The 24,340-nt window shown below is 37.4% G+C and overlaps 1 protein-coding gene across 4 annotated transcripts in view; it reads right to left on the bottom strand.

The window, feature by feature from the left end:
- The window catches only part of TRIQK (triple QxxK/R motif containing), a 96,682-nt gene that overhangs the window by 34,971 nt on the left and 37,371 nt on the right, over positions 1 to 24,340 (bottom strand). For 3 of the 4 annotated variants that reach the window (XM_007535354.3, XM_060199089.1, XM_060199083.1), the window contains one exon: positions 4,067 to 4,148. In XM_007535354.3, the coding sequence (XP_007535416.1) occupies positions 4,067 to 4,127 (61 nt within the window). In that variant the 5' untranslated portion in view covers positions 4,128 to 4,148. The remainder of the gene's footprint in view (positions 1 to 4,066; positions 4,149 to 24,340) is intronic. The other variant, XM_060199076.1, reaches the window with a different exon arrangement.

Raw genomic sequence — 24,340 nt, 5'->3', positions numbered from 1 at the left:
TGTCTCCTTTCTTAAAAAAAAAAAAAAAAAAAAAGCCAGAGCTGAGCAGTGCTTTCTTCTCTCTCAATCTTTCTTTCTTTGTATCTCTCTCACTAACAAAATAAATAAGATATCAAGTATAAAACAAAGTTTGAAAACAGGAAAGAAACATTTACCCAAAGAAATAATAGACTAGTGGTCCAGGAGATGGTGCAGTGGATAATGCACTGGACTGTCAAGCATGAGGTTTCGAGTTCAATCCCCAGCAGCACCAGAGTGTACCAGAGTGATATATGGTTCTCTCTCTCCCTCTCATTCTCTCCCCCCCTCTCCTCCTATATTTCTCATTTAAAAATCTTTTTAAAAAAAGACAGAAATAACAGACTAACTAAACACTTCTCTTCAGAAACATGAAACAAGGTAGCGTGGCTGCTTAATTTGATATTCATAATTAAAATTCAGCCATGTATTTAGAGGAACAAAATACAATTAAAAATAATTTTGTAAGATTCATTTACAAATAGGGCAAATTTCAAGTATGTATAAATTCTATTTACCTGAAACAATTTAAGACCTGAACAAAGGAAATAATAATACTAAGTTAATAGACCAACCATAGCATGTGATCATTTCAAAAGAAAAAATTGATTTGAGCATCCTATATAAAGTCATTAGTGGGCCAGGAGATAGTTCACCCACTATATCACCAGCTCTTCCATGACACCACATGGTAGCACCAAGGCAGCAACGCAAGCTCCATGGTGGATGGAGGCATGTGGTGGTATGTTTCCCTCTCTGTTTCTCACTCCCTCTCTCAGAAATTAGCTAAATAAATAAATAGAGCAAGCTGGTCCTATACAAAGAGCTCAGCAAACTTAGCAACAAAAAAGCAAATGACCCCATCCAAAAATGGGCAGAGGATATGAACAAAATATTCACTACAAAGGAGATCCAAAAGGCTAACAATCACATGAAAAATAGTTCCAGGTCAATGATTGTCAGAAAAATGCAATTAAAGACAACACTGAGATATCACCTCACCCCTGTGAGAATGGCATACATCAAAAAGGACAGCAGCAGCAAATGCTGGAGAGGCTTTGGGAGAAAGGAAAGCTGCACTGCTGGTGGGAATGTAAATTGGTGGAAAGCAGTCTGGAGAACTCTCACAAGGGTAGACATGGACCTTCTACATGACCCAGTAATTCCTCTCATAGAGATATATGCCAAGGACTCCATAACACCCAACCAAAAAGAAATGTGTACACCTATGTTCCTAGCAGCACATCGTAATAGCTAAAACCTAGAAGCAACCCAGGTGCCCAACAACAGATGAGTGGCTAAGAAAGCTCTAGTATATATACATAATGGAATACTACACAGTTATTAAGAACAATGAACCCACCTTCTCAGACCCATCTTGGATGGAGCTAGAAGAAAATATGTTAAGTGAGTTAAGTCAGAAAGATAAAGAGGAGTATGGGATGATCCCACTCATGAACAGAAGTTGAGAAAGAATAACAGAAAGGGAAACTCAAAGAAGGATCTGACTAAATATGTAGTAGGGCACCAAAATAAAAACCCTAGGTTGAGGGTGAGGGTGAATGTTCAGCTTCATGGGTCAGACAGGGGGGGAGAGGGATGGGAAACAGTCTTTTGGTGGTGGGAATGGTGTTTATGTACACTCCTATTAATTTGTAGTCATATAAATCACTATTTAAGTTATATGAGAGGGGAAAAACTGATCGAATGTCTCAAACTTTCTAAAGCACAGACTGAGTCTTTTTAATACATAGGCTGAGTCTTTGATATGTTAACTCTCTTAAAAGCTTAGTCCAGAGAGAACAGAAGCAACCAGTGGCACAGCTATATACAAATAATGTCACAGGACATAAAATACGGTGATGGTGTCTATGATAAAGCAAATTATAACAAAGGGATTTTTCAAAATTAACCCAATTGCCCAATAATGTGATTATAACAACTAGGTATTGTCTTCTTAAACCCTAAGACAGCGGGAACCTCCTGCTCCCACTATAGAGCCTATATTTCCCCCAGTCCTGGAACCTCTGGGGTGGGGATCACTTTCCTGCATGCTTCTCTCGAGTCATACTAAATGATATTGTATCCACCAGTCCCAACCTAATCAATGCAATGAGTACCACCTCAGCATGTTTCACTTTAGACTGTGTCCAGAGACATCAGGCATGGAATGCCAACCCTTCACCCTCATTACTCAGGTAAGACCTTTCCTTTCATGGTATTCTCTAATTCCATTCCAGGAGGTTCACTTCCTAACAAATTCCCAAAACCTAGATATAGAACAGGTCCCATAAGATAGAGCATATGTTCACATGTACCCATAAATTAGGACAAAATATATACCTGAAAGCAAGAATACACAATAGTCTGTAGTGAGTCAGTATTAAGTTCATAATAAAATAGTGTCTACTGAGATGTAGATACCCTCCTCACTTCCTATTACAGTTCTCTCACTCACTCCAAAGCTGACCTTATCAAAGCAAGGACTGCAAAAAGCTGAAAAAGGGCAAGAGACTGGCATATTTTAATGATGGCTCTTTAGTTACTATCAGGCCAGCCCATCAGCTAGGGCCCTAATTAGGGAGTCCTGAGATTCCCAAACAGACTTGATGGGCCTAGACCTCAAATAAATCTCTACCTATATAGTTACCTGGTTATCTCTATCAGGAACAACAAAATAGACCCCTTTGTGGGCCCGCATAGGACATTGCCCTCAACTTGAATCAACAACAGTAGAGAATGTTGCATCCTCTGAAGGGAGGATAGACAATATACTCTATGCTACACCTGAGGAAGATGGGTCGATATTGGAGCAGCACAGACTGTTCCTACTTATGACCATAGAATTTGAGAGGGATGCAGAGGTCACATAGGCTCCTAAGCTAATTATGGGCCCCAGATCACATCAAATTGACAGGGTTTACAATCAACAATATTTATACTACCTTCCCATATTAGGGAGCTACTCCCTTCCCTGATCCAGTTTTCCTTTTCCTAGCCATGACATCTTCTCCCCAGATGATAACTTGGATCCACCTGCATATCAGATTTTAAGCTCAGGGGAAAAAAAAAAAAACTAGTATAGCCACAGACCCTTTGTAATTTAACTAAAACATGCCTACTAGTTATCTAAAAAATGGAGGAGACCTCCCACAACTCTTCACCTGCACTATTCCAGCCCTTAGATTCATGATTGGTCAACAATTTTTTAGCTTTGTATCTTAACTCTCTTTTTAACCACCAGGTTCCAGATGCTAGCATGATGCTGACCAAACTTCCCTGGACAGACAACCCTACCAATGTGTCCTGGAGCTCTGTTTCCCCAGAGCCCCACCCCACTAGGGAAAGAGAGAGACAAGATGGGAGTATGGATCGACCTGTCAACACCCATGTTCAGCAGGGAAGCAATTACAGAAGCCAGACCTTCCACCTTCTGCATCCCACAATGACCTTGGGTTCATACTCCCAGAGGGTTAAATAGTAAAGCTATCATGGGAAGGGGTGGAATACAGAGTTCTGGTGGTGGGAACTGTGTGAAGCTGTAACCCTCTTAGGCTATGGTTTTGTCAGTGTTTCCATTTTATAAATAATAAAAAAGAAAAAAAACATAAAAATTTAAAAAAGTAATGTAAAACAGATAAACTCATTAGTTCTCTATACTGATTAGTATACTTTTTTCTAATTCAGCATTTTACTGAGGTATAATTTTATGGAGCAGTTTGAGGTTACCAAATAACTGCCTTTCATAGTCAAATGAAATTATGTTTCATGGATAAGAAGAAATTATTTCATAGATGACAAGTTTCAAAATACTGACCTAAAAAGCATGTAACCATAACAATAATCACATTTATTTTTGTGTGCAATTAGTAAACAAGCACAGGAATGTACTTAAATTTTGCTTCTTGCAAACTTCATACAGTTGATCACTATTCATAGTTTGTGAATCATATGTATTGGGAAAATGTTATTTCCTTAATGTAACACATAATTGCTTTTTTCTTTATCTTAATTCACAGGGATGTATCAAAGAGAATTCACTGCTTACCAATTTGCTTTCTGTACTGATCAACAGGAAGTTTGATAGTGGAGGCATCTTTTCTACCCATCTTTGATCTTCCAACTGCCTGCTGCACAGAAAGGAAATAATTATAAAGAAGTCCTAAAAAAAAAAAATCCAAAGGGCTATCTACAAACTTCAGGAGTGATTTATTCCATAAAATTAACTTTTAATGCAATGAACATAAATGACTTTGACTTACTACCATTAGATGTTAAACAGTAAAGAATACAAAATTCTTTCAAATAAATTATCAAAGGGACAAATGCTGGTAATTAAATTTCCCATTCATTTGTTCTGGTAACATCCTTTTTTTCCCAGTAGTCAATGATATAACTCTGTCAACAAGTAGTATCTGTCAACATAAAAATCTTGTACAATTGTTCAAGTGGGATGGGGCTATAGGCATACGCTAGACAGTGTGTCTTTTCAGTTACTTACTATATTACCCAAAAAGTAAAGGTTAAAGTTGAATCTCAGGTAGTTTAAATTCTATTTAAATAGGAGGGCAGGAGGGGAGAGGAGAGGAAGACATTAGGGGAGAAGGGGGAAGGGAAAGGAGATGAGGAAAGGCAGACTTGTTTATCTAAGAAAAGGCAGTGTCATTACCAGAAACTTTTTAAGTCTGTCAGTGAAAATGGTCAGAAAATAAGCAAGCAAACAAAAGCCAAAAACTAGCAGAACAGTCCTTAAGGAAAGCAAACTGAGTTGGTTTTTAATACTCACTTCATATATGACCAGAAAGCACTATCCAGAAAGTAAAGTCAAAAGAATAAGAGACTAGGGAATTTTTCTAAAAGATCACAATTCAAGTTTAGGTAGAAACTTCAATAGTTAGAAGAATGGGCCTTCTCAGTGACTTTCTGGGTAGCATCATCCCAATGGACTGATTACTCCTGAGTATATTTCTCTCTCCTTCCTGAACAGAAGAGACTTCTGGGCATGGGCAGTAGCACAGCAAATTAAATGCACATGGAGCGAAGCACAAGGACCAGAGCAAGGATCCCAGTTCGAGCCCTGTCTCCCACTTGCAAGGGGATCACTTCACAAGCGATGAAGCCGGTCTGCAGTTGTCTATCTTCCTCTTCCCCCACCTCGATTTCTCTCCATCCTTTCCAACAACAACAATAGCAATAACAACAACGATAATCAATACGGGCAACAAAAGGGGAAAAAATAACCTCCAGGAGCAGCAGATTCATAGTGCAGGCACCAAGCCCCAGCAATAACCCTGGATGCAAAAAAAGAAAAAGACTTCTTCTGCAGGTATGACACAGTCTGGTTATGAGCCCCTGGTTCCCCACCTGCAGGTGGGTCGCTTCACAAGCAGTGAAGCAGGTCTGCAGGTGTCTATCTTTCTCTCCCCCTCTCTGTCTTCTCCTCCTCTCTCCATTTCTCTTTGTCCTACCCAAGAACAACAACATCAATAATAATAACTACAATGAAACAACAAAGGCAACAAAAGGGAATAAATAAATAAATATTTTTTTAAAATTATTTCCTAGTGAATAAATAAATAAATATTTTTTAAAAATTATTTCCTAGTGTTCACTTCAAGAGCACATACAGTAAACTTAGAAAAAGACAGTATGTCCCTTCTGTCAGAGTGATACCAATTTTGGAAGCATTCTTTATTGCAACCTGGATCTCTACTACAGTTAGCCAGTCTCTCTCCTTAGCCTGTGTCCAAAGTGATTCTTATCTCCCCTACATTGTTGTAGCCTTTCCCTAACAAAACCTTATTAAAAATAATATATTCTAATATTTAAGTCAAATAATATTTTATCAGACATCAAAATAAAACAAAAAATCCCCATATTAAATACACATACATACAAATGACTCACATTAGCTGCAGACTAGCACAAGTAAGTGGAAAATATTTTCCTTTCTAAATGAACACATTGAGGCTATTTTAAATTATCTAAAGAGACCCATTCATTTGTATGATGCAAACTGTCAGTGCCTCAGACATCTAGAACCTCCAAAAATGTTCTGACTTTTCTTTGTTCTTCAAAGCTTTGCAGTAATCATCATTCATTTCTACTGCTTTGATAGTTAGATAGCAAACTCCCAAGAAATCCAGGGAGACACTAGCACATACAGCTGCAATTTCTAATAAGATAGTTATTTGCATACAAGATCAGCCACAATTTAAAATGTGTTGTGATAGTTGCGGAAAGGGAATAACAGATTTATATTAGCATGTACAATACCAAGATTGTTTTCACAATTTAATCCCTTGGAGATTACATCTCATCACCTTCTTTTATAAAGAACACTGCATTCCCCTAAGGAACTAAGTTGCTCTGAGACCCAGCTAAACTAAAATATGGACTAATAAGTTAATATCTATTATTTATGAATTTTGCTGTAGGAGTGATTTTAGATTAACTCATCAGAGAAGTTCTTAACATTCTTGAAATTTGATACATATTTAAGGAAGGGAACTATGCTGACTTTATTTAATATGTAAGTTGCATATTAAAATTATTCACATTTGTATTTAGAATTATACATTCTCTAGGACTTTTAAGATAATTCTATTGTTTCTTTTATGCTCTCTTAAGCTGAATTTTGCACAGCAATTTCACGAAAACATTTAAAAACATAATATGTGACCTTTAAAAACAGAGGTAGTATTATATAAATGCAATAAAATTTCAACCAAGTTATTTTATTGCTCATTTATATCTTTTTTTATTTAGTCCAGAAAGAACCAGTAAAGAAATAAGAAACATGAAGCCTTCACATATGCTTCTGCTTCCAGAAAAAGAATTCAGTCCAGACTGTGACATTTAAATACAGATCAAAACACAGGTTATTAAAAAAAAAAATTCAGTCCATGACCACAGAAAAAAAATTCATCTCAGTTTTTAAGGGTAAGAGAAATACTCTTACTTAAGCATAAAGTAATAAGTAGGCAGGAAATATCTTTGTTTATGATTGAATCAGAATTGAGAAACAATTATGAAAATACAATCTCATGCTGGATGTATAAATTATTGAATAAAAGAAGACACCTGCCCCTACTATTAATGTGAATTCATTATTTCCAGGATGTTTCAAAAATTCGAAATTGTTCATACACTTAACAAACCTAAGTGATGAATGGCCCATCATTAGATAAAGCAAAATACCTAAATATAAAATTCATTAGTGATAGGCATTTGCTACTTGCTACATAGTACTGCTACAGTACACTATCAAATTCAACTTTCTGTTTTAAGATTTTGACAAGTTCATTGACTTTTTCGTAAATTAACCCAAACTGCAATTTACTTAAATATCCATAGTCCTCCACTTGTGGAATGTATACTTTAATACTGAACACAATGAAACATGATCTAGATATCTAGTGGCATTATATTCTATTATGATAATTACACATACTAAAGCAAATGAAAAAATTAGGTAATCTGAAAGACTATCAAAATGTAAGTTGGCTTTCAAATAGGCAATGTGTCCTTTGACATAAATATATTAACATAAGTCACTATAAGATGTAAATTGTTTTTCTATTATATAGTAATAGAGAGCTAAACAGAAGTCTTCCTAAAGTTCTCAGGAATTAAAGTGATGAGCTCATCTTAACTCTATCATTAATTTCTTTATGGCTATACAAAGTGTATTTCAACACTTGAATATGTTTAAGAATGATTTCTAAACTCCTGATCATTTGAAAACTTAATTCATAAGAAAACCACAAGATCTTTGTTTACTTCTAAAGTCATGTCCAGTGAAAAGAGTTTTAATCTTTGGACTCATCCTTCAGCCAAAGTAGGGAACTAAAATGAATACAGTACCAGTAGCTTCATATCCTTCTGTGAGTTAGGAAACTTGGACCGCCATTTCACATTGCACACACAAAAAAAAGCAACTGAAAGTAGACAGTGACCTAAACAACAGAACTAAAACAACAAAGGTAGTAGGAAGAGGACTAGTTTCATAGGGTAAGCAAATATTATAACACAGGTAATATAAAAGAATGAACTTGAATTCTTCAGAACTTGCTTGTGTTCATCGAAAATGCCACTAAGACAAAAAATAAAGGGAATTATACATAGGAAGTAAATAATATTGTATTTGACAAAGAAACCTGTATCCCAAATTTATAAAGAAACAATAATTTAAGACACACAACTTAAATAAATAAAATAAAAACAAAAAATAAAATAAAAATAAAACCTGGGAAAAGCTTCAGTGAAAAAGATACATAAAATGTTCTCAACACCATCAGTAATTATTAAAATGCAAATTTAAATTAGAATTGAGATACCACTACACACCCATAAGAATATCTTTTTAAAATTATATTTATTATTTACTTATTTTCCCTTTTGTTGCTCCTGTTTTTACTGTTGTTGTAGTTATTATTGTTGTTGTTGATGTCATTGTTAGATAGGACAGAGAGAAATGGAGAGAGGAGGAGAAGACAGAAAGGGAGAGAGAAAGGTAGATACCTGCAGACCTGTTTTACCGCTTGTGAAGCGACCCCTGTAGGTGGGGAGCCAGGGACTCGAACCTGGATCCTTACACCAGTCCTTGTGCTTTGCCCCAGGTGCGTTTAACCAGCGGCACTACTGCCTGACTCCCAAAAACCTCTTAAAGGAGAATTTCCTAGTCAGAATACTGGGAAGATTTGGAGCAGCTGAAACTCTCATTTATTGCTGGTGGGAGTGAAACATCACATAGCCAATTTGGAAAACTGGGAATCTACTACAAAGACTGGTCCACAAACAGGTGTTTCTATTAGTTAAATGCATATTATCCCATCTCCAATTTATTTTTTACCAGATGCTTATAGCAAGTAAATATATTCATATAGCCCTAACAGAAAAGCTTATCATGAATTGTGTTATGTTCTTTTTTTTTTTTTGCCTCCAGGGTTATTGCTGGGGCTCAGTGCCTGCACCATGAATCCACTGCTCCTAGAGGCCATTTTCCCCCTTTTGTTGTCCTTATTGTTATAGCCTTGTTGTGGTTATTATTATTGTTGTTCATTGTTGGATAGGACAGAGAGAACGAGAGAGGAGGGGAAGACAGAGAGGGGGAAAGAAACATAGAAACACCTGCAGACCTGCTTTACCGCCTGTAAAGTGACTCCCTCGCAGGTGGGGAGCCAAAGGCTCCAACAGGGATCCATATGCTGGTCCTTGCGCTTTGTGCCACGTGAGCTTAACGTGCTATCCTACTGCTCAACCCCTGATTGTGTTATATTCTAAAGCATAAATACAAAAAGCAAACCAATAAAATCTGGCATTTCATAATAACAGATGATGCTTTGGGTCCAAATGTGAACTAGGCATCCATCAGTTTTGTAGAATCCTTCCCTGAACATAAATTGAAAACACTCTTTTCCTTAGGCTAAGAAATAATATAAGGTAAGAAAGCAAAGCTGAAATACAGACACATTTTTATGAAAATATGTTTTAAAAAATAGAAAAGAGATTAACAGGTAGAGGGTTATCTTTTGCTCTGTTCACTATCAAAGCCTATTTGTTTTGAATAAAGAATGAACTTTTAGTCTAATAATCAATGGAAGGAATCAAAAAAAGGTGGAAGGGTAAAAATACATGAAAGAAACTAAAATAAAAATTGAATGAAGTTTCAAATTAGCGATAAAGGGATAAATTCGCCCTGGCTCCCCACCTGCAGGGGAGTCGCTTCACAGGCGGTGAAGCAGGTCTGCAGGTGTCTATCTTTCTCTCCCCCTCTCTGTCTTCCCCTCCTCTCTCCATTTCTCTCTGTCCTATCCAACAACGACATCAATAACTACAATAAAAAAACAACAAGGGCAACAAAAGGGAATAAATAAATAAATATAAAATTAAATTTAAAAAAGGGATAAATTCTCTTGATGAATAAATATAGGGGATAAACTCATTTAAACAGGAAAGCAGAGAGATAAATATATGGGTGAAAGCACACACAAAGTTTGAGGTATTGTCCAAAACAGCGGAAGTTCTATTTGGTAGTTCTACTGTCATTATGAAATAGGAGGCATAACTACCTCATAAGAATAAAATAAAAGTTGGAAAGTTTGGAGATTTGAGTGTAGAGACTGAACGTAGTGCTGTGGAGAAATGAAAACTTGTCTAACAAAAACAGTATTTGTGAAAAAGCATTAAGATATCAAATTAAGTAATTAAACATGAATCCATGCTAGCCCAAATGATGTGACTAAAAGCTATTAATAGGGAGTTCTAGGTGCATGGCCCTGGGGTAACAAGGGCTGAATGATTGCACCTGGAATAAAACAGTAAAAAAAAAAAAAAAAGAAGTCCTCCATTCCCTGGCTTTGGTACAAAAAAAAAAAGGAAAGAAAAGAAAAGTAAAGAAAGAGCTGCTCCCAAAAATCTCACATTACAATTTACAAACTTTTAGGAAACTTGCTGCAGATCAGGTGCATGCAAAGGGATTTGGAAAAGGGTGGAACTTCATGGGACAGAGGCAGCTCCAATGCTGAACTATACTGGCAGAAAGGGGAAAGCAGGCAGAACCACATTGAAGGGTCGACTTGTCTGAGCAGCAGGCAACAGCACAAAATCAACTGAGACAGCAGCATAGAGTGGTTGTACACCAGAGTACAAACAGGCAAATGCTGTTAGGCATTCAGATGTGGAGCAACAACATCCCCACCATCCATGTCAGATCTGGAGCTGTAAACACAGCTGTAAGAAGCAGACCGAGCCATATTGGAACTCGGACTCAGCCCCAGGCACAGGCAACAACGTGACACTGGTGAAGTCTGCAGTATAGGGTGGCCAGAAGCCAGAGTGCAGCCTGAAACAGGGAAATGGAGTTGGGCCCTGAGCTGCAGAAAACATCACTCCCATCACCCAATGTGGGTGTAACCTAACTTGACCTAACAATGAGGACTTGCCCCACCACCACCTCACTACTCCATCAAGAAGATAAAACCACCACACAGGAGGCGGAGCCAGGATGGTGACTTGGACACAGCAGATGGCCTGAGCACCAACAAGCAGCAGCCTGTGACCAAGGATTTTCTGGTTAGGGTAAGATACTGAGCCTTCAGCAATAGGGGGAATAAGAGGTCCTAAGGGTAATACCACTCTTGGGCTAGAAAACAGAGGCCAGGAGGAAAAAGAAAGGAAATCTTTTGATTAATTCTGAAGCTCACCCTTCCCCCACCCCAGAACCAGCCCCTAGGTGTGGGACAGCTGCTACTAGCAGGCTCCCAGGTGAGCTATTTTTTTTTACCAAGATTCCTGGCTCACCAGGGGTGCCATTCCAAGCCATTCTTTTCCTTCTCTCTTTTTTTAAGTGGCTGGAGCTCTATTTGAGTAATAAAATATCTGACCAATCAGAGCTTCACCCCTCCCTGGGAAAGACTACCTGGAGGTTATTATTTATTTATTTATTTATTTGGAATACTTCTTACAATTGGCTATCTTTACTCAGGTTGCCTGCACCCAATTCATCTTGGTCAGTCCAAGCTTCAGACTGACTGTTAGGGTTTTTTACTCTATTCTGTTTATTATTATTATTATTATATATGTGTGTCCCTTTTGCCCCCTCCTTCTTCAGGCTGACCAGAATTAACTTGTTTTTTCCATTGCTAGGTGACTGGGTGTCCTATCCAGTATGAGAGGAACTTGTTTCTACCACTTCCCTCCACTAGCTATTCCCACCTCCTAGCTATTTCAAAAAAAAAAAAAAAAAAGAAAAGAAAAGAAAAACCTTTCCTTTCACTGCTCTTTTTTTTTCTTGTTCTTGTCTTCTTTTCTCCTTCTTCCTTCTTTTGCTATCTGAAGTCACTGATACTCGTTTGTGAATTATTTTGGGGAAGAAATCTAACTCAGAGTGGACTCTGTGTGTCTCTCTTCTCTACTTCCCTTTTTCCTCTTGCTATCCCTAGAATTTACAGTGGACAATAGATTTGCATAATGATCTATTCTTACTTTCCCTTTTTTCCTTTCTCTTTCTTTTTCCTTTGGATTTGGTCACTATTTTTTCTGGACTAGAGGTGTTGTTTGGCTAACTGGTATTGGTTGAACTGCTTCAATCCTTGCTTCAGTTACTATTATTGTAATTTCTGAGGTTGGGTTACTACATTTGTCATAAAGGTATGGAATGCTAAAGAATGGAATGTTCCATCCTCTGAAGGGAGGCTGGACAATATACTCTATGCTATACCTGAGGAAGATGGGTCCTGATATTGGGGCAGCTTGGAACATTCCTACTCATGACCACAGAATGTGAGCTCAGATCTACAAGGATGCAGAGGTCACATTTACATAGGCTCCTAAGCTAATTATGGGCCCCAGATCACATCAAATCAATGGGGCTTACAGTCAACAATATTTATACCTCTTTCCCATATTTGGGAGCTACTCTCTTCCCTGATCCAGATTTCTGGTCCTTTTTTCAGCCATGACATCACCTCCCCAGACAAAAATTAGGATCCACCTGCATATCAGATTTCAGGCTCAGGCAAAAAAAAAAAAAAATCATCAACAACAAAAAGCCACTAGTATAGCCACAGGCCCTTTGGAATATAACTAAAATATGCCTAGTGGCTATCTACAAAATGGAGGCCCCTCCAACTCTTCATCTGCACTATTCCAGCCTTTAGGTCCATGATTGATAAACAATTTTTTTTGGCTTTGTATGTTAATTCTCTTTTCAACCACCAGCTTCCAGATGCTAGCATGAGGCTGACCAGAATTCCCTGGACAGACAACCCCACCAATGTGTCCTGTTGCCCAGATTCCCCAGAGCCCCAACCCACTAGGAAAAGAGGCAAGTTGGGAGTATGGATTAACCTGTCAATGCCCATGTTCAGCAGGGAAGCAATTACAGAAACCAGACCTTCCACCTTCTGCATTCCACAATGACCTTGGGTTCATACTCCCAGAGGGTTACAGAATAGGAAAGCTATCAGGAGAGGGGATTGAATATAGAGTTCTGGTGGTGGGAATTGTATGTAGTTGTACCCCTCTTATCCTGTGGTTTAGTCAATGTTTCCTTACTATAAACAAAAAAATTATATAAAAAAAAACACCACACACTTGAAATATAAAGCTGCTGAAAAAAAGATTTATAAAATATAAAGTAATTACCTATGTAATAGCAGACTCCACCAGAAGGGAAATTATGAAAGATATTAGGGTGGCTGAGGAAGAACAGAAGGGGACAGGAGAAGACAGCATATTCAAAGAATTATGGCAGAAAAATTTTCACATATGGGCAACAGTCAAAATAGAGATAAAGTGGAAGCTGAGCAGAACCTCAAACTATTCTATGGCCATACCACCCTGAATATGCACAATCTTATCAGAAAACAAAAATACTGAACCCCAAAAAGCCAACATCAAGACACATAACAATGACACTTTTCAAAAACCAGGAAGAAATTATGTAGGCTTCAAGGGAAAGGAAAAAGCTGACATAAAGAGGTAAAACCATCAGGCTTTTCATCAGATTTCTCAGCACAAACCCAAGAAGCAAGAAGGGCATGGAATGACATTTTTACAATATTAAGGGATAAGAACTATGAGTCACACATACTCTCTTGTTAAACTATGCTTCAAATATTAAAGAGAAATCAAAACCTTCCCAAACATACAGAAACTGAAGGAGTTCACCACCACCAAACCTGTCTTGCAAGAATTACTGAAAAGAGTCCTATAGGAAGTGTAAGTAACTGAACTCAAACTCCAAATGAGGTAATGTGTGATAGAATAGAAATGGGAACTCAAAAAGAGCAACCAAAGGACTATATATATTAAAAAAGTGGGAAAAGTGGGCAGAAAAGATAGTGATATGATGAATGTTGATGAATCAAGGCCATCTATCAAAGACCTAGGCATCAGGAAACTCTAAAATCTCAATCTTTGCCTAACCTTAGCTAGAAGCAGAAGGAAAAGTGTTGTGTAGGATAGGTCAGGAAGAGTGAGATGAATACTGGATGACTCCACATGAAAGCAGAACTTGGAAAACAGAGCAAGAAAGGGAGAGCATAGGTTGAAATGTAGACTGGGGATGGTGCACCAAATGAATTACAGCACATCTATCTATACTGTAATTCACTAACCCCCAAATAATAAGGATTGAAAGACCAAATGGGTCACTTGGACAGTGAATAAAAACAGTAGAAGTATATAATATCTTGACTAGCATGTCTCAAATATACATGGGGAACTCAAGCTTTCCAGAAATCAAATAGACTCCCTCCTTGGAGGCTGTAATTGAGCTTCTCAAATGCAAAAGTCTGGTACAGCCAGACTTACTGATTTACCAGAAGTGATTAAATGCTGTAGGTGAACATTTGCCATAATATGGCCTATTTATCACCCACATCAAAGTAGCTGTGATGTTCATTGCAATGCAGATTTCTGGGCCCCAACACAGTCCTTATAAACCAAATTTTTTTTTCAATTTTTTAAATGTCTTTATTGGGGGATTAATGGATTACTGTCAACAGTAAAATACAGTAGTTTGTACATGTGTAACATTTCTCAGTTTTCCACATAACAACATAACCCCAACTAGGCCCTCCTCTGCCATCATGTTCCAGGACTTGAACCCTCCCCACTACCCCAGTCTTTTACTTTGGTGCAGTATACCATTAAACCAAAATTTTAAGATGTAAGTTAACTTTATACTTTCTGGGTGACTGCTATGGCTGTTAATGATTGAAAACCACTACCTATGTTTCTAAGTGACTCCCAGGCAACTCTGAATGCTAATATTTTTGAGAGCCACTGATGAACTTAATGAGGACTGAGCAGGGGCTGGGAAGTCATTCAGTTTTTTTCAGCTGAATCCTGCATGAGGCAGTATAACAATTATAAAACTTTTTTTGAGATCAGATAAATTTTAGAGGTTTTCTTAATCCACAAGAAATCATGAAAATATATCGCACAGTGAAATAGCCAAGCTAGACATTTAAAAACAAAATGAAATTGACTGAAACATTTGATGCATTTTCATTATATTATTTAACCAAAACACAGCTCAGCTATGGTTTGTGGTGGTCCTGGGAATTGAATATGAGGCTTCAAGCCTCAGGTATACAAGTTGTCTGCATATCTGTTATGCTATTGGAAAGATAGCATAACAGACTAACAGATTAAATGACTAGAGGGTCTAAAGATAATAAGCTAAAAAAAAGCAGCAATATAGCTAAGATACAAAGCTAATTATTAAGGGATCAATGCAAACCATATAAAGGAAGTGACATTTAGTGGTTGATTTCTTATAATTTGAAAATAGCATGAATAAGGGGCACAAGTCAGAAGACAAATTGAAGATAAGTGTGCTTTGAAACTTGAGTGACAATTAAAATACAGAATCTTAAGGCTTTACTCTTCAAAGATACCCAGACAGTAAGATTGGGGAGAGGCCAAAGAAGCTGCACTTTAAATAAGCACTGACATCCCATAAGGGTTTTCAAACTCAGGTGGTTCATGAACCATATTTGGAACAATATTGGGTTGGACAGATGGTAACAGAAATAGGTAACACAGGAGAATTAAGTTTGGAATAAGTGTTGATGCTAGGGGAATATTATAAATCTGCATTATAAAATGTTTGTAAGTGCAAGAATACAATGCACTTGTTTTTCCTAAACTTATTAGAAGTAGCTGATCCAAACATAATTGGATCACAAATTCACTGGCTCCCACCACAAAATACCCACAAATATTTTACTTACTTGTATTTTAATGCCTTTTTAATGCACAGATTGTTGTGGCATCTGGACACATGACATACTTGAAAACAACACATTAAATTTATACTGCCCAGAATAGACAAAAAGCTGCCTTGCATGTACCATCAACAACGCTCATCACTAGGGAGGGGAGTAGCTGTATTATCTGAGCACATTATTTTTAAATTACTTTAAAATGATATTTTTTAATTTTGAACTTTGCAAAAATATCAAATTTACACTTTAAATCACAGAGGGAGCATATTTTGATTGAGTAAATGACCAGCTTCTTAAACGGCAAAAGGCTAGTTACAATTCACCAGGGTTTAAATTCAGCAAAATGGAGAATTCCCTTCAGTTCATTTTTTTTATTATTACATTTTCACACAGAAATAGGTTAGTTCAACTAGGATTGGCCTGTGGCACAACTTGTAATTGTCAGTACAAAATGGACTTAATGACACCATCAAAAAAGGGAGAGAGAGAGAAGTTGTTTCATGCAAACTGAAATTCCAAAATTTTTCTAAAAATTATAATTAATTGGTACCAGATTAAAAAAAAACCTATAGGCTCCTTATCTACTACTACAAAATGAGGATGCAACAAGAAACCAAATAAAAGGAAGGAGAGATTTTAGAATTCTGGCATAAATCTAGTAAAGGCAGCCAGCTTCTCTACTAGAAGCTTAATAGATCAAGTAGAATGAGGAGCCATGGGGTTGGTCTGATTTCATGGACAGTGAGATAGAGAAAGGCAATTTGCATATCCATCCTGACTACTAACCAAAGTACATATGCCTTATTTTTCATGCTTAGGGAAGGAGTAATTGAAAATGGGATTTTAGGTTTTAAGGCCATATATATAGTTTTTTTCAATGTTTACAACTCTTTAAATGAGGTTACTTGATAAAATTAAATGAAATTACATTAAAATTATTTTATTGATAGTAAAAATCTTATTTTGCCCAAACAACACCAAAAACTGTTGTATAAATTATAGAAAATATCCTACATGTAAACATTTCAGATGTCACCTATCCACTCTCTAAAATCCTTAAAAAATATTTTATTTATTATTTACTTATCTGTTGGATGGAAACAGAAATAGAAAGGATAGGGAGAGATAGGGAGAAAGTGAGAAAGACACCTGCAGCACGGTTTCACTTGTGTATTTTCACATGTGCACTTAAGCATGTGTGCCACCACCCATCCCCCATTCACGAGAAACTCTAACTGCATAAAGTTATATTGATTTTTATCAGAAATCTTATATATATACATATGTGGCCCAGAGCAAAATGTTCCAGAGAGAGAGAAACTGTATCATGAAGAAAGAGTAGGGGGTCGGGCGGTGGCGCAGTGGGTTAAGTGCACGTGGCGCAAAGCGCAGGGACCAGTGTAAGGATCCCGGTTAGAGCCCCAGCTCCCCACCTGCAGTGGAGTCGCTTCACGGGTGGTGAAGCAGGTATGCAGGTGTCTTTCTCTCCCCCTCTCTCTCTGTCTTCCCCTCCTCTCTCCATTTCTCTCTGTCCTATCCAACAACAAAGCAACATCAACAATGGCAATAAAAACCGCAACGAGTCTGCAACAACTAGGGCAACAAAAAGGGGGAAAAATGGCCTCCAGGAGCTGTGGATTCATGGTGCAGGCACCGAGCCCAGCAATAACCCTGGAGGGAAAAAAAAAAGAAAGAGTAGAAGCTTTGGAAAACCTCTTCATAAGTAGAAAGGCAGGCCATGGCGGCTTTACTTATCTGGTCTTCTTTGGTCTGCTGCATGTGTGTGGATCCGAGATTCCTGTCCCTGTTTCAGGGTGCCATTATGCTGGGCTAGCCCTTTTGACATTTGCCATTTTATCCTTTCTCTATTTCTGTCTTTTCTTCATAAAGTTCAGATCCTTTTCAGTGAGGAATAGTATGTAGTAAAAGATATGGGGACAATATACAGTCATTTGTTGGACAGAATTATAGAATATATCTGTTGGTGTTAATACTATCAACTTCCAATGCAATTCTGTCCTCTATGTATTTACAATTTAAACTTTCTGTTCTGATGGTAAAAAAAACTTTAATAAAACATTAGTTTACCTATACATTTTCATTAAAATCCTAGATAATCTTGACAAACCATGTTAATATACATATATATATATGTGTGTCTATATATATGATTCCTAGATTCATTCAAATTTTAAAAGTATGCACGAAAGACTATACTTTCTTTTTTTTTAAAGAGAAGTTTTTTTTAATATTTTATTTTATTTATTTATTCCCTTTGTTGCCCTTGTTGTTTTATTGTTGTAGTTATTATTGTTGTTGTCACTGTTGGATAGGACAGAGAGAAATGGAGAGAGGAGGGGAAGACAGAGAGGAGGAGAGAAAGATAGACACCTGCAGACCTGCTTCACCGCCTGGGAAGCAACTCCCCTGCAGGTGAGGAGCTGGGGCTCGAACCGGGATCCTTATGCCGGTCCTTGTGCTTTGCGCCACCTGCGCTTAACCCGCTGTGCTACAGCCCGACTCCCAAAAGACTATACTTTCAAAAATCATTTCTATGTTCACTTAAAAGTATGCATGAACACAAGTATCAAGTTAAAGATAATCATTTTGGGGTCCAGGGGCAGTGTACCTGGTAGAATGCACACATAACCATGTCTACAGAAACAGGGTTAAGTCCCTGGTACCCACCTGCATGGTGGAAGGTTCAGGAGTCGTGGATCAGTATTGCAAGTCTTTCTCTGTCTCTCCCCTTCCTATCTCCCCTTCCCTCTTACTTTATATCTGTCTATATCTAAAAATAAGATAAAGATACTGAGCAAAAAGATAGTAAGTTTCATACATAGATATACATCCTTTATTTAGGAAAAAGAGGAACTTCCAGAGGCGGGACAATGGAGCAGGAGCTGCTGTGCTTCTCTCCTCTCCTCTCCTCTCCCAGGTCAACTAGGAATACTAAAGGAGAACACCTGGGACCACAAAAAGACAGGACTAGAACCACTTCAGGAACCCACCAAATCACCAGTGAATGCAAACACGTGTGGCTCAAGGACAGAGAGGAGCCTAGGGAGAGATTAAGTGGCTGTTAACAGTCTGGTAGTTTACCAGTTGAGACACCACCTCCAGTCTGTTTCACCAACAAAAAGATGGCTGAAGGGAGGAAAGGACTCCCCTAAGACTCACAAAATGCAACTGTCAGTCTCCATTGTGCTGCCCTCAAAATCTGGAGCAGTGGTGGGGAGGCCCTGTGCTGACACCAGGGGACAGAGAACTAACCAGGAAACTCAGGAGAAGAATCTATAACTCAGTGACCTAGCAGTGGGGCTGTGAGAGTCTCCTTGCATAACCACTGGATTATCTCTGCCACACCCTGCTTTATCTCTTGGTCAGGAGTCAGTGATTAAGCTAAGAAGCCTACTTACAGTTTAAAAGAACTCAGGCTCCCATAGCCTAGAGGAAAGAAAAAGAACAAAAGAGGCTTTTAAGCCACTGAGCTCCAACTCAGGGATTAAAATAATATTGAAACAACTGTCAATTTCTACAACAGTGAACCCATTAATTACCTTATTTAGACACAAGTCAATCCAGGCAAGAGTGATCAGTAATTTGAAAAGTACTGAGAGAGGGACCTTATAACATATTATATAAAATGGTTAAATCAACAAGAAAAAAGATTGGATAATTGAACCAGGACAAGATGCCAGCTAAAAGCCCCCCAAAGGTTGAACCACAAAATAATGAGGTGAACATCCAAACACTAGTTAAGGAAATAATCACAGGAGTGAGTAAAGATATGAAATAATTGTCATCAGAAATGCAGAAACAACAAAGAAGATTCTGGAAGAAAACATTATCTCAAGAATATTAGAAAGCTGAAAACTGAAATAGCTGTGCTAAGAACACAACTAGATGAACAAGCTAAGCAGTATTAGAACAGGGTAACACAATAGATATACCACAGAAAACAGCGAAAGGGATAGAGAATAGAATAATGACACTTAAGATAAAAATAGCAAGAATGAGGATGAATTAGAGACGACTAAAAACGAAGTAAGAGATCTCAAAAAGAGATTAAGAAATTCTGAAAACAACATCAGAGACCTATAGGGTGACTTCAAAATAAAAAATATAAGCATTAATGGCATAGCATAGAAAGAAGGGGGGGGGGAAGAAAGCATCTTCCGGACATAATAGCTGAGAACATCTCTAGTCTAGACAATATAAAAGACATAAAGGTTCAAGAAGCCCAGAGGGTCCCAAACAGAACTAACCTAGACTTAAAAACATCAAGACACATAATATTTAGAATGGAAAGGAATAAGGATAGGGAAAGAATCCTGAAGGCTGCAAGAGAAAAACAGAGTCACCTACACAGGAAAACCCATAGGATTACTAGCAAAATTCTCCACACAAACACTACAGGCCAGAAGAGAATGGCAAGATAGCTATCGAGTGCTCAGTGAGAAAGGCTTTCAACCAAGACTACTGTATCCTTCTAGATTGTCATTCAGACTAGATGGAGGCATCAAAACCTTCTCAGACAAGCAACAGCTGGAAGACTCAACTATCACCAAGCATGCCCTAAAAGAAGTTCTGAATGTTCTCCTATAAACCATCAGACCACAATAAATATGCCATATATCAGAACACTCTAAAAATCTACAAGAATGGCATTAAAATTTCTTCAGTCTTTGATATCAGTAAATGTCAATGGCCTGAATTCACTTATTAAAAGGCACAGCATAGGAAGATGGATCAGAAAACACAACCCAACAGTATGATGTCTGCATAAAACCCACTAACTCAACAAGACAAACACAGACTCAAAGTGAAAGGATAGAAACGATCATGCAAGACAATGCCCCCCCCAAAAAGGGCAGGAACAGACATTCCCATATCTGACATTTATTTTAAAATAAATAAAATTAAAAAGATAGGGATGGACACTACTTAATGCTCAGTGGATCAGTCAATCAAGAGGACTTAACAATTATTAACATCTAGGCACTCAATGAGAAGCCATTTAAATACATCAAACATCTACTGAAAGAGCTACAACAATATATTAACAGCAACACAGTCATAGTAGGGAACTTCAACACCCTACTCTCTCAACTTGACAGATCATGCAGGCAGAAAATCAATAAAGACATGAGGGAGCTAAATGAGGAGACAGATAAACTAGAACTATTAGACATCTTTACCCCAAGTCATTCACCCCAAGAAACTGGAATACACATTCTACTCAAATCCACATGGGTCATTCTCAAGGATAGACCATATGTTAGGGCACAAAGACAGCATCAGCAAATTAACAGCATTGAAATCATCCCAAGCATCTTCTCAGACCACACTGGAATTAAACTAACACTTAACAATCAACAAAAGATTAGTAATAGTCCCAAAATGTGTTAGTTCAACAGTACACTACTTCACAACTACTGGGTCAAAGAGGAAATAAAAGAAGAAATCAAAATGTTTCGGGAGTTCAATGGAAATGAAGACACGATCTATCAAAATATTTGAAACTCAGCTAAGGCAGTACTGAGAGGGAAGTTCATAGCCATACATGCATACATTAGGAAACAAGAAAAATCACATATAAACAGCCTGACTGCACACCTTAAAGACCTAGAAGAAGTAGAAGAAAGGAACCCTAAAGCAACCAGAAGGACAGAAATAACTAAAATTAGGGCAGAAATAAATAACATTGAAAATAAGAAAACCATAAAAGAGATCAGCAAAAGTAAATGTTGGTTCTTTGAAAGAGTGAACAAAATCGACAAACCTTTAGCCAGACTCAAAAAACAAAAAAAGGGAAAAGACCCAAATAAATCTGATCATAAATAAAAGAGGAGGTATCACAATACACACTGCAGAAATTCAACATATGTGAGACTTCTATGAACAACACTATGCCGCCAAGCTAGAGAACCTGGAAGAAATGGACAATTTCCGAGATACCTATGAATTTCCATAGAAATTTCCATAGAAAGAGGAACTAAATAATATGAACAGGCCCATCACAACTAATGAAATTGAAATAGTTATCAAAAACCTTCCCAATATTAAAAGTTCTGAAACAGGTAGTTTTACAAATGATATCTACAAAACCTTCAGGGAAGTTAATACCCCTACTTTTAGAAATCTTCCATAAGACTGAAGACACTGGAATACTCCTTTCCAGCTTCTATGAAATCAACATCACTTTGATACCAAAAACAGACAGGGTCACAACTAAAAAAGAAAACTACAGACCAATATCTCTGATGAACATAGATGGTAAATTATTGAACAAATTCTAGCCAACAGGATACAGCAGTATATTAAAAAAGATTGTTCATCATAACCAACTAGGGTTTATCCCAGGGATGCAAGGTTGGTTTAATATACATAAATCAATCAATCTGATCCACCACATCAATAAAAGTAAGAGCAAAAACCACATTGTCATATCAATAGATACAGAGAAAGCCTTTGACAAAATACAATATCCCTTCATGATCAAAACACTACAAAAAGTGGAAATAGATGGAAAATTCCTGAAGATAGTGGAATCAATATATAACAAACCTACAGCCACTATCATACTCAATGGTGAAAAACTGGAAGCATTTCCCCTCAGATCAGGTACTAGACAGGGCTGATCACTATCACCATTACTATTCAAACATAGGGTTGGAAGTTCTTGCCATAGCAATCACACAAGAGTAAGGAATTAACGGCATATAGATTGGAAGAGAAGAAGTCAAACTCTCCCTATTTGCAGATGATATGATAGTATACATAGGAAAACCTAAAGAATCCAGCAAGACACTTTTGGAAATCATCAGGCAATACAGTAAGGTGTCAGGCTATAAAATTAACATTCAAAAGTCAGTGGCATTCCTCTATGCAAACACTGAGTCAGAAGAAGTTGAAATCCAGAAATCAACTGCATTTACTAAAGCAAGAAAAACAATAAAATATCTAGGAATAAACCTAACCAAAGAAGTGAAAGACTTGTATACTGAAAATTATGAGTCATTACTCAAGGAAATTGAAAAAGACACAAAGAAGTGGAAAAATATTACATGCTCATGGGTTGGCAGAATTAACATCATCAAAATGAATATACTACCTAGAGCCATATATGAATTTAATGCTATCCCTATCAAGATCCCAACCACATTTTTTAGGAGAATAGAACAAATGCTACAAATGTTTATCTGGAACCAGCAAAGACCTAGAATTGCCAAAACAATCTTGCGAAGTAAGAACAGAACTAGAGGCATCACACTCCCAGATCTCAACTTGTATTATAGGGCCATTGTAATCAAAACAACTTGTTTAAAAACAGGCTTTACAGTATCAACTCAAGAAGTAAGTGGTAAAATAAAATGTAATAGGACCATAATAATTAAAGAAAGTGAAACAGTGTTTAAAAATCTACTCTACATCAGAAAAGGTAACAGCAGCAAATGCTGGAGAGGCTGTGGGGTCAAAGGAACCCTCCCGCACTGCTGGTGGGAATGTCAATTGGTCCAACTTCTGTGGAGAACAGCCTGGAGAAGTCTCAGAAGGCTAAAAATGGACCTACCCTATGACCCTGCAATTCCTCTCCTGGGGATATATCCTAAGGAACCCAACACATCCATCCAAAAAGATCTGTGTACACATATGTTCTTGGCAGCACAATTTGTAATAGCCAAAACCTGGAAGCAACCCAGGTGTCCAACAACAGATGAGTGGCTGAGCAAGTTGTGGTATATATACACAATGGAATACTACTCAAATGTAAAAAATGGTGACTTCACCATTTTCAGCCGATCTTGGATGGACCTTGAAAAATTCATGTTATGTGAAATAAGTCAGAAACAGAAGGATGAATATGGGATGATCTCTCTCTCAGGCCGAAGTTGAAAAACAAGAGTAGAAAAGAAAACACAAGTCGAACCTGAAATGGAATTGGAGTATTACACCAAAGTAAAAGACTCTGGGGTGGGTGGGGAGAATACAGGTCCATGAAAGATGATGAATGACATAGTGGGGGTTGTATTGTTAAATGGGAATCTGGGGAATGTTATGCATGTACAAACTATTGTATTTACTGTTGAATGTAAAACATTAATTCCCCAATAAAGAAATAAATTTTAAAAATAATAATAATAATAATAGTCTTCAGAGAACTGATTTTAAAAAATCTACTCTAAAAGCTTAAAGGTGAGGAGTGATGTTGTCTCACTCTGTAAACGCATTACCATATGAGAGAACCCAAGATCAAATCCCAGTTACCACATGCAAGAGAGAAGCTTCAGTAGTAATGGAGCAATGTTGCAGGTAACTCGGCTTCTCTCTCTTTTTCTCTCTCTTTACCTGAAATTAAAAATAGGGAGAAAATGCCAATCAGGAGCGGTGGAGTTGTCATGCAGGCATGATCCCCTGTAATAATCCTGGTAAAAATCTCAAGCAAAATCTCAGAAAAATAGCATAGCAATTTATGCAACTGATTATTATGTCTCAAGCTCCAGAGTTCCAGTAATGCTAGGCACCACCATCAGCCATAAAAAGAATACAAGTTTCAAAATAAAAAAATGGAGATGCAC

This window comes from Erinaceus europaeus, chromosome 1 (genome assembly GCF_950295315.1).
Source record: "Erinaceus europaeus chromosome 1, mEriEur2.1, whole genome shotgun sequence".
Classification (NCBI taxonomy): Eukaryota; Metazoa; Chordata; class Mammalia; order Eulipotyphla; family Erinaceidae; genus Erinaceus; species Erinaceus europaeus.
The sequence above is the reverse complement of the archived record's forward strand: the minus strand, read 5'-3'. Positions and strand labels throughout refer to the sequence as shown.